This window comes from Mustela nivalis, assembly GCF_964662115.1.
Source record: "Mustela nivalis genome assembly, chromosome: 6".
NCBI lineage: Eukaryota > Metazoa > Chordata > Mammalia > Carnivora > Mustelidae > Mustela > Mustela nivalis.
The window spans coordinates 117,205,566-117,217,652 of record NC_139025.1 but is presented as its reverse complement, the minus strand read 5'-3'; the positions used below and the strand labels follow the sequence as shown (position 1 = coordinate 117,217,652).

The following is a 12,087-nucleotide window of genomic DNA, read 5'->3' as shown; positions in this document are numbered from 1 at the left end:
CCTTTCCTCACTTTTTCTAAGGGCAGCAGAGTATTCTTTTTGTGGATATATCAAGCAGAAAAAATGAAGTTCGTGCTATTTTTTTGTGTTATTATAAAGGCTTCAGTGAGTATTGTTTTAGATATTTTTATCTGTTTGACCAATCATTTCTTCAGGATAAATTGCTATAAACAGATTTGTAGGGTCAAAGAATTCACACATTTAAATTTTGGCAAATATTGCCAAGTAGCCCTCTAAAAACTTAGTTCAGATTTACACTCCCATTAACAGCCTTTTTCACCGATCTTTTCAATATTGATTTGTTGTTTGGATTCTAATTATGTTAGTTTTTTGTGGTGTTTCTCTTATTACTGATGAGCATCAGCGTATTTTCATGTTTATTGCCAAGAGGTATTTACAAATTTTTTTTTCTTCTCATATACTTTACTCAATTTTTTAAAAAGATTTTTAGATTTGTTTTAGAGAAGAGTGTGCACAAGAGCGAGTATACACAAGTTGGGGGAGAAGGGCAGAGGGAGAGATAGAGACAGAATCTCAGAGGCCCCTCTGAGCACAGAGCCTGGGGCACCACTCTGAGATCATGACCTGAGCCAAAACCAGGAGTCAGTTGCTCAACCTACTGAGCCATCCAGGCGCCCTGCATATACTTTACCCAATTTTTTTTTTTTTTAAAGATTTTATTTATTAATTTGACAGAGAGAAATCACAAGTAGACAGAGAGGCAGCCAAAGAGAGAGAGAGAGGGAAGCAGGCTCTCCACTGAGCAGAGAGCCCGATGCGGGACTCGATCCCAGGACTCTGAGATCATGACCTGAGCTGAAGGCAGCGGCTTAACCCACTGAGCCACCCAGGCGCCCCTACTTTACCCAATTTTTTACCAACATGTTTATCTCTTACTAATTTATAAGAGTTGCTATTAAATAATATTAAGTATGTGTTACCAGCATTTTTTGTAGTATCTTACTCAATTTTACAGTGTCTTTTCTCATACTGCTATGTTTTCATTATTTTTCATAATGATTTTCATATACTATATATGCTTTATTCAATAATATATATCATATATAATATATAGTATTAAAGATCAAATAATTTGCTTTTAAACAGTTATCCGGGCAACATTTACTGACTACTACATTTTTTCCCTACTCATTTGAGGTAATACCTTTATATTACACTAAATTCCCATACGGTAGGCATGTCTCTTCTGATACTCTATGCTATTGATCTAGCCCATCTAGACCCAATAAAAGCATGGTTTTATTTATTATACTTCTAAAGTTTAATATCATAGGTCAAGGTTCCTGTCACACTGTTTTTTTCTGAAAGTTGTTTGGCTATATTTTTTGCATTTTTATTCTTTTTACATGGACACAGTTTGTGTACTTTTAATTTTTTTTAAAGATTTTATTTATTTATTTGATAGATCACAAGCAGGCAGAGAAGCAGGCAGAGAGAGAGGAGGAAGCAGGCTCCCCGCTGAGCAGAGAGCCCGATATGGGGCTCGATCCCAGGACCCTGAGATCATGACCTGAGCTGAAGGCAGAGGCTTTAACCCACTGAGCCACCCAGGCGCCCCCCTTTTTTTTTTTTTTTTTAAAGATTTTATTTGAGAGAGAACAAGTGAGAGAGAGCATGAGGTGTGGGAAGAGGCAAAGCGAGAGAGAGAAGCAGAGTCTCTACTGAGCAGGGAGTCCTTCACTGGGCTGGATCCCAAAATCCTTGGAATCATAACCTGAGTTAAGGCAGATGCTTAGCCCACTGAGCCACCCAGGTGACCCTTATTTTATTTTTAAGTAATCTCTAAACTCACAACTGTGAGATCAAGAGTCACATGCTCAGGGATGCCTGGCTGGTTCAGTAAATGGGGGGTGAGATTCTGTATCTTAGGGTTGTGAGTTTGAGTCCTGTGTAGAATGTAGTGATTACTTGAAAAGGGCCGGGGAGTTGCATGCTCTACTGACTAAGCCAGCCAGATACCTCCTATTTCTTTTTTTATTATAAAAGCAATTAAAAAGCAATTCAAGAAAAAGTCTCTGACCCTCTCCCTCAGATACCCCAGTGCCTTTGCACTTTTTCAAATTTTTAAATCTAAATCCAATGAGAAAAAAAATTTTTTTTTAAATTTATTTATTTTATTTATTTGTTTTTTTTTTTTTAAATTTTTTATTTATTTATTTGACAGAGAGAAATCACAAGTAGATGGAGAGGCAGGCAGAGAGAGAGAGGGAAGCAGGCTCTCTGCTGAGCAGAGAGCCCGATGCGGGACTCGATCCCAGGACTCTGAGATCATGACCTGAGCCGAAGGCAGCGGCTTAACCCACTGAGCCACCCAGGCGCCCTAAATTTATTTATTTTAGAGAGAGAACGAGCTGGGGAGGGGCTGAGGATCATGACCTGAACTGAAAACAAGAGTCTGACACTCAGCCTACTAAAGCCACATAGGTGCTCCTTGTTATGTCTTTCAACAAAGTTTTAAAGTTATTTTATCTATGTGTCTTATGTAGTTTATTCCTAGACTAAAAAAATATATTCAAGTATTAAAAACACAGAAGACAACAAGGATAAATTATCTTTTTGTAATACCAATAACTTACAGGGAGAAAAAGAGAGGGAAAGAGATAGTGTATATGTGTTCAAGTGTTACTATAAATCAGATGTTTTTACCATTATCATTTTATGCTGATTATTATTTATAGGGTGGCTAATTTTTTCATAATTTATCTTTTATACTTAAAATACTGTTATAATCAGAAAAAAATTTTTATCATAGAAAATTTTGGACAGCTCACATCAAGATTTATATTATGCATAAATAAACACTGTTGACATTTTGGCATATGGCACTTCTAGATGTTCCTCAATATGATCTTAATTATGTTTGTTTAATTTCAATATACAATAAGCTCCAAAAAGTTTATTTTATGAATATTTATAATTGCTAAATAATAGTCTATCCTGTATTTACTATAACTTATTTAAACATTTCTGTGTTGTTGGATATTTTTTCCAATCTATTATAATAAACAGTTTTTCAACACTCTTTTTTTTTAAGATTTTATGTATTTATTTGACAGAAATCACAAGTAGGCAGAGAGAGAGAGGAGAAAGCAGGCTCCCTGCTGAGCAGAGAGCCAGATGCGGGGCTCGATCCCAGGACCCTGGGATCATGACCTGAGCCGAAGGCAGAGGCTTTAACCCACTGAGCCACCCAGGTGCCCCAAGTTTTTCAACACTTTTATATTCATATCTTTTTTAAAAATATTTTATTTATTTGAGAGAGAGAGCATGAGCAGAGGAGAGAGAAGCGGTCTCCAGGGAGCCAGACATGGGACTCGATTCCATGACCCAGGGTGTATGACCTGAGCCAAAGGCAGATGGTTAACCAACTGAGCCTCCCAGGTGTCCCAGGATATAAATTTTTTAAAAATTATTTTATTTATTTATTTGACAGAGATCACAAGTAGGCAGAGAGGAAGGGAAGCAAGGCTCCCTGCCAAGCAGAGAGCCCGATGCGGGGCTTGATCTCAGGACCCTGGGATCATGACCTGAGTGGAAGGCAGAGGCTTTAACCCATTGAACTACCCAGGTGCCCCCCAGGATATAAATACTTTAAATAAGGTTGTAAAAAGTAAAAGTAATACAAAGTATTACAGAAAATAAAAGAGTAAAATTAACTCATAATTTTTTCAGAGATAAACTGTTGAACTTTTGATATAATTCTTATCTTTTTTCTCTGTGAAAGTATAAATTGTGTAATTTTTAAAACAAAAGGTTATAGCTTTGGTCCTGTTTAGTTTAATTAGGATTATATTATGAACATTTTCCATAGTCGCAAAAAAGTCTTTGAAATTTTAATTTTAATGGTTGTATAATAATCTTTTTTTTTTAGTCAATTTTAAGGATTTTATTTTTTTATTTGACAGAGACAGAGATCACCAGTAGGCAGAGAGGCAGGCAGAGAGGGAGAGGGAAGCAGGCTCCCTGCCGAGCAGAGAGCCCGATTCGGGGCTTGATCCCAGGACCCTGAGATCATGACCTGAGCCGAAAGCAGAGGCTTTAACCCACTGAGCCACCCAGGCGCCCCTGTATAATAATCTTATTATAGGATAATACAATTTTGTTAAGCCCTACCCCTTTTCAGACACATACATTCTTTCCAGTTTTATCTATCATCTATCTATCTATCTATCTATCTATCTATCTATCTTAAAGATTTTACTTGACAGAGAGAGACACAGTGAGAGAGGGGACACAAGCAGGGAGAGAGGGGGAAGCAGGCTCTCTGCTGAGCAGGGAGAGTGACAGGGGGCTTGATCCCAGGACCCTGGGATCATGACCTGAGCCAAAGGCAGACGATTAATGACTGAGCCACCCAGGTACCCCTTCTTTCCAGTTTTAAAGTACTGTTTTTAAACACCAAAAAGAAAGGTGCAAGGGGGCGCCTGGGTGGCTCAGTGGGTTGGGGCCTCTGCCTTTGGCATGGGTAGTGGTCCCGGGGTCCTGGAATCGAGCCCGCATCAGGTTCTCTGCTCAGCGGGGAGCCTGCTTCCTCCTCACTCTCTGCCTTCTTCGCTGCCTACTTGTGATCTCTGTCGGGTAAATAAATAAAATCTTTGGGGGAGAAAAAAGGTGCAATAAACATTTCTGTTCATAAATTTTTGTGTTTCTGGTTATTTCCTTAGGGTAGAATGTCAGAAATGGAATTACTTGATCAGAGAATATACACATTTTTAAGGATATATAATGCTAGATGCCTTCTAGAAGATGTAACCATTTCCCATCAACAGTATATGTGGATGCCATACAGTCATTTAAATGGAACAAGCCTGAGTGTGTAGTTCTTCGCTCTGAAGAAGTAGATATAAAGGCTTCCATTTTTTTTTTTTAAAGATTTTATTTATTTATTTGACAGATAGAGATCACAAGTAGGCAGAGAGGCAGGCAGAGAGAGCGGGGGAAGCAGGCTCCCTGCCAAGCAGAGAGCCCGACGTGGGGCTTGATCCCAGGACCCCGGGATCATGACCTGAGCTAAAGGCAGAGGCTTTAACCCACTGAGCCACCCAGGTACCCAAGGCTTCCATTTTTTAATTTATCATTTTGTGGAGATTTAGGTATTTCTCCAGACTGTTTTTTTGACCTGGCAGGTGCCTTGGCTCTTTAGGTCCTGAAATAAATTGTTGTGGTTGTTATTTAAAGGTTTTATTATTAAAGATTTTATTTATTTATTTGAGAGAGAGAGAGAGAGTATGCATGTGAGCACTCGTGTGCAAGCACAGGGAGGGGCAGAGAGAGAGGGCGAGAGAGGATCTCAAGTCGACTCTGCTCAAGTCTGCATGGAGCCCAGAGTCCAATGCGGGGCTCCATCTCACGACCTGAGCTGAAATAAGAGGCGCTTAATCAACTGAGGCATCCAGGCACCCTGAAATTATTGTCTCTCAGACTTTAGTGAAGAGGAATATGGAGGATTTTCTGAATACTGTATATTCTCTATGGGGTATGTTTGTGGACCCCCCAAATCAGTGGAAGAGTAGCCGGAGAGTGACAAGTCAAATTGAGAATTTGAAAAAGAATAGGGAGAAAATGGTAGAAGATACTTAGCTACAATTTGCTCTTTTTTTTTTTTTTTTTTTTTGATTCCTTGGGAATAATTTCTTCCAGTTAGAGTGCCAGTATTACTTGGTATCCCTGCCCATGAGAAGATCCGGGATGTTAAACTAAATGAAACCAAGAGCTGTGAATTAGGAAAGAATAATTTTTTGTTTTTATGCTTTGTACGGATCAGGGTGTCTCCTTCCCTTTAGATTTCATTGTGCCCACTAGATTATATTTATCAACTGAATAAATGAATTCATGACTAGATGAAGAGATGGGTAAAAAATAATTATAAACACGCAGAAGTCAGAATCAAAGGTTTTAAGAGAGATGTTTCTTTCATACTGTTTATTCATGATCTGATTTTTTTTTTAAGTTTTAAAAATATATATATTTTTTAAACATTTATTTAATTATTTGAGAGAGAGTGCAGGGGGTCGGGCCTTGGAGAGAAAGAGAGGGTCTTAAACACACTCTGCTCTGAGTGCAGAGCCTGACATGGGGCTGATCTTCCAACCCTGAGATCACAACGTGAGCCGAAACCAAATGTTGGATGCTTAACCAACTGCACCACAGAAGCGCCCCAAGATTTTACTTTTACTACACGCAGCATGGAACTTGAACTCACATACCCCAAGATCAAGAGTTGCAGGTTCCATGGACTGAGCCAGCCAGGCACCCCTTTCTTAAAGTTTAAATAAGCAGAACTTAAAGATGCATACACATTTATGCTGACAAAAATCAGTATCAATTTTTGATCCATAAAGCTTAATGTTGACAAGAAGATATAACATTATAACTTTTAAAAGTAAATCACCTTTTGGGGCACCTGTGTGGCTCAGTTGGTCAAGCATCTACCTTTGGCTCAGGTCATGATCCCAGGGTCCTGAGATTGAGCCCCATGTCAGGGTCTCTGCTCAGCGGGGAGCCTGCTTTTCCCTCTGATTTCCCTTTCCCTCTGCCTGCTGCTTTCCCTGCTTGTGCTAGCTCTCTCTCTGTCAAATAAATAAATTTTTTTAAAAAAGTAAATCATCTTTTAATTTTTTTTAAGCTTTTCATTTTAATTCCAGTATAGTTAACATAGAGTGTTCTATTAGTTTCAGGTGTATAATTTTAAAATTTTTAACCACTTCTGTAGTTACTGAAATGAAACCTGAATTAGGCTTTAGACTCCCCCTGCTGGGTAAGGATGGGGAGCAGAAAACCTACACTCTGGGTTTGAACAGTCATAGATTCCAGTGCCTTAATTGATATCTTTAAATTTTCATGTGTGTCCTCCACAGGGAGCGTTTCCTGCTCGTTTGAAAAAAGTACTGATTGTGGGAGCTCCAATATGGTTCCGAGTGCCCTATTCCATCATCAGCCTCCTCCTGAAGGACAAAGTCCGGGAGAGGGTAAGGCAAGCTTTATTTTATTTGTAGGTGGAGGTGGTTATTTGAAGGAGGTGACAAACTTCCCATTTCTGCTGTTGAAACCTGCCAATTAATTTTTTACCTTCAATAGAATTTGTCTGGGCTGTCTCCTAAAGTGCTTTCTACTTCTATTAGTGTATCCATTTTATATTTTCTGCCTTATTCTTTACTCAGGTTAGTACAGGCTTCCTTTCCCACTGTACTGCAAGTTCCTTGAAGTTAGGAGGTAGAAATAATTTGTCTGGCACTCTCCCTCAATAGTATCTTGCATAAAGATAACAGTGAAGGAGTGTGTCCCAGAATAACTTAGGAATAACTACTCCTTCCAGAATTTAGCCTAGTGCTATACCTGTGTATTTAACAATCTCTAATAGAATTGCATTAATTGAACTGATGTTTGAATTTGTTCAGCTGGAAATACTAATCTGTCATTTGACCATCAGTGTGGTGGAGGAGAATCTCTCACTATAATTCTTTATATGTCTATTTCCATTCCTGGCATTTTTCTCTTAAAACACCTTGTTGCTTCCTAACTTCAAAAATGTTGTCTTAAAAAAAAAAAAAAAGGTGTTGTCTAAAATGATCTTAATTCTGTTACTATCTTCTGAGTGTTCCAGGACTGAAAGGTTTTGGTTTTATTCATTCATTCATTTCTCACCCTTGAAAGAAAGGGCATATGAAACATTGATGTAATCTGATTATAGTTGTTATGAAATATTATTAGAGATTTTTGTAGTATAGAATTATGAGATTATATCAACAACAATGTGGATCTTTATAGTGGGGGAGACTTGCGTTGGGGAGGGGAAACTAAAGACTTTTGGCTTTGTGGAAATACTTAGGGACCTAGTGACTGAGAGTAGGAGAAATCTTTTCCAAGGTACTCTTTGATAGGACTCCTCAGGCAAATTCTTGCACTTGTTATATGTAAGTATTAATGTATATATAAACTTAAAATATATGAGCACCTTTACAGTCCAGGTTCTGGGCCCTGGGAATAAAAAATGGAGGGAGACTTCGTTTACCTGTAGAGAGCTCCTGTTCCTGATAGGGAACACACAGGTAGACATGAGGTAGACACAGAGTTGAGAATATTGTATTGAGCAGTCAGGGAGGGCTTCACAGAAGAGGTGAGCTTTGTAGCTTGTCCATGAAGAGGGCAAGGAGGAAAAGAGGGCATTCTAAGAAGAGACAACAGCAAGAGTGACAAGCATTCCCATTTCACACAAACTTTATGTCAACTAGGCCCATTTTGTTCAGTAAGGTTGTGTCTAAGCAGAGAGCAGAATTAGGATTACTTTTCTGGCAGTTTTCCTGGGCTATCCTGTGTCTGGGTCTAGTGTTAATTTCATAGAAAACTACCTTTGAGAACATCCATACTGAACTGTGTGTGAGTAAAGCGCTAGACTTAGAGTTGGTTACCTTACTATGGGGTTGACCAAAAAAAATCACTACCTGTGCATTCTTTTTTTTTTTTTTTTAAAGATTTTATTTATTTATTTGACAGACAGAGATCACAAGTAGGCAGAGAAGCAGGCAGAGGGAGAGGAGGAAGCAGGCTCCCCGCTGAACAGAGAGCCCGATGCGGGGCTCGATCCCAGGACCCTGGGATCATGACCTGAGCCGAAGGCAGAGGCTTTAACCCACTGAGCCACCCAGGCGCCCCTACCTGTGCATTCTTAATAATCAAAAAGGCAAATACCTACATGAGATGTCACTGGGAAGCATTGTTAATAGTATAAAGGCTTTGTTCAGTGTACTTTCCTTTTGAGGTATATGAAAGGCTCCCAGGACACCTGCCTGGCTTAGTCAGTAGAGTGCATGACTCTTGATCTTGGGGTTGTGAGTTTGAGCCCCATGTTGGGTATAGAGATTACTTAAAAATAAAATCTGAAAAAATGCAGGGGCAAATTACAGGAGTGTATTTGATATACATTCTGGGAAGTCAGACCTTTGGGGAAGTTATAGGACTTTAATCCCAGGCAGATGAAATGTAGTCTACTTCTTTTACAAGTATACCATGTATTTCAAGCAAATCTCATCCTATTCTTCAAACCTAATATAAACACATTTGTTCTTTATCTTCACTGTCTATGTCTTTTTTTTCCTGTCCATACTCATGTGGTTCTTCCTGGCTTTGCAGATTCAGATATTAAAGACATCTGAGGTCACCCAGCACCTGCCCAGGGAGTGCCTTCCAGAAAACCTGGGTGGGTACGTGAAAATTGACCTCGCGTCTTGGAATTTCCAGTTTCTGCCCCAGATGAACGGCCACCCAGACCCCTTCGATGAGATCATCCTGTTCTCCCTCCCTCCTGCCTTAGACTGGGACTCAGTACATGTTCCAGGCCCCCATGCCATGACCATCCAAGAGCTGATGGACTATGTTAGTACCAGGCAAAAGCGAGGGATATATGAGGAGTATGAAGACATTCGCCGTGAGAACCCTGTTGGGACTTTCCACTGTTCTATGTAAGTAAGAAAGGTTTGGACTGACAGTGGGTCACCAACATGCTACTGGTGCGTGTTGGCAGCAGCTCCATCCACATCTCATTTCCTTAACAGAGGCTCTTGCTTGTGTTAGGAGCATGACTCTTACTCAGATGGTGGTTCTCTCATCCAGAAACAGGCACCTCCTACTCTGGTGCCTGATGCCAATACCCTATATTCTGAATTTCTGGAGGTCTTTAGTACCATCCGGAGAACCATGTAATAATGGAGGCATTTTAAGATATTTTTCTGAAATGCACTTGTTTGGGGGAAACAACAAAAATGTAGGCTCTCAATTCCTGTTTTCATTGTGATCTCTGGTCCTTTTATTTGGGCAGTTTCTTTCTAGAGCATTTATAGTATAACATTACTTTCTTAGGAGGGGTTCTGGTGCATTAAAATAATCTACAGTCAGTAAGAGAAAAGAATTAACTCTTAGGAATTTGGCCTTTGGGATTTTCCTTGTATCTATCTATCTACAGAGCTACGTGGCTAGTTTATAACTGGTTCATAATTACTTGGTAACTATTGTTGGCCATAGGGCATAGATCATTTCTCTTAACTGCTCTCATTTTACCCTGTTGTCCCTGGCTGCTGCAGAAATTTCTGTTTCTGTGTTGAAAACTAGGGAAACTGTCCCAGGCTCAAGTTCCAGCATAGCCCAAATTCCCTTCTGTGATTTATGCAGGTTATTTCCCTTGGCTGCACCCCAGTTTTCCTGTATGTAATATATGATGTTCAACTCTGATATCAACCTGCTTGTGTGGCTTAAATGTTTTAAGAATCCTTGATTCTGTGAATACCTCTTCCCCCTTGTAATTCCTGTCCAGCTTGGTCAGTGTACTGTAAAGAAGATGCAGGGAGAGAGGCTTAGACAAAGGAAAGAGGGAAAAGAATGAGTTAGGAAAGGGATAAGAGAAGAGAGAAGAAACAGTTGAGAAGAAAGTCAATAGAGCGGGGCGCCTGGGTGGCTCAGTGGATTAAGCCGCTGCCTTCGGCTCAGGTCATGATCTCAGTGTCCTGGGATCGAGCCCCGCATCGGGCTCTTTGCTCAGCGGGAGCCTGCTTCTCTCTCTCTCTGCCTGACTCTCCGCCTACTTGTGATTTCTCTCTCTGTCAAATAAATAAATAAAATCTTAAAAAAAAAAAAAAAAAAAAAGAAAGTCACTAGAGCAAAATGCAAAGGGAAGGGGGAAAAAAACAGCAAAAAAGCAGAGCATATATCAAAGTAGAACAGAGTATCCTTTTCTCCCACACAGCTATTTCTTTCTTACCAATTCACAGCCTCGATATGCATCCAGTCTTTGTCCCAATCAGTTCTTCCCCCTCTACTTTTGAATCAAGGAAGTATTATGGAGCTGAGAAGAATACTGGGCTGCTCCAAGAGGATGCATACTTGTCTTGGGGATTCCTAACTTTGTTCTGGGGGCTTCTGCTGTGAGGTCCTTGAGATGTCATTTCTACTATTTCCCCCCTTCCCTCCATTAAAAAATCAGGTTTGGATTGTCCTCTTGGCATCATCCAAACCGGCCATCATGTTTTAGACAGAGAATACTTTTCAGTCCTATTGAAAGACTTGCTAGTCTTGTCCCTTGTTGAATGAATGAGTCTCCCACTTCAGGACCTAGAACCCAGAATCCAAATTAGCTCGAGGTCTCTGTCTTATACTAAGTTCCAGTAAAACTGCTTATATAGAACAAATTATTTCTCCTTTGGACTTCTGGATTATGAAGTAGATATCAGAGTACTTATTGTTGTCAGGATGCTCATGGACCAAGAAACTTTCTTTCTCTTTTTTTTTTCTCCCCTACACCATGCTTTGAAAATGATATTTTAAAATTTATCTTTATTATAATTGTAGATTTCCATGAAGTTGTAAGAAATAATACAGAGAGATCACATGTACCCTTTCCAGAGTTTTCCCATGGTGTCTTCTTTTATAAATATAGGATCATGTAGTATCACAACTAGGATATTGCTATTATTATCCACCAGTCTTATTCAGATTTCCCCAGTTTTAGAGTGTGTGTGTGTATTTAGTTCCGGGTGATTTTTAGCCCACATGTTTGTTTGTATATCTATCACCACAGTCAAGATATAGACAAATTACATCACCACATATCTCAGTCCCACCCCTCCCCATCCCTAACCCTTACAACCACTAATCTGGTCTCTGTTACTATAGTTTTTTCATTTCAAGAATGTTCTTATATAAGTAGAATCATACCATATGTAACCTTTTAGGATTGGCCTTTTTCCCTCAGTATAATCCCTTGGAGATTCACCCAAGTTGTTGTTTCATGTATCAATAGTTTATCCTTTTTATTGCCAAGTACTACTCCATGGTATGAATGGCTTGTTTAACTGTTCACTTGTTAAAGGACATCTAGGTTATTTAGAGTTTCTGGCACCTACAAGTAAAGCTGCTATGAATGATTGTATCTAGGTTTTGTATGAACATATGTTTGCATTGCTCTGGGACAAATGTCCAAGGGTATGATGGGCAAATGGTAATTAGATGTTTAGTTTGATGAGAAACTGCCCAGATGTACCATTCGATGTACCCCCTAGCAATGTCTGAATGATCAAG

The 12,087-nt window shown here is 39.5% G+C and overlaps 1 protein-coding gene across 1 annotated transcript in view; it reads left to right on the top strand.

The window, feature by feature from the left end:
- The window catches only part of PTPN9 (protein tyrosine phosphatase non-receptor type 9), an 85,223-nt gene that overhangs the window by 50,617 nt on the left and 22,519 nt on the right, over window positions 1-12,087 (top strand). The window contains exons 6-7 of the mRNA XM_082735856.1: window positions 6,879-6,989; window positions 9,151-9,479. Of these exons, the coding sequence (XP_082591982.1) occupies window positions 6,879-6,989; window positions 9,151-9,479 (440 nt within the window). The remainder of the gene's footprint in view (window positions 1-6,878; window positions 6,990-9,150; window positions 9,480-12,087) is intronic.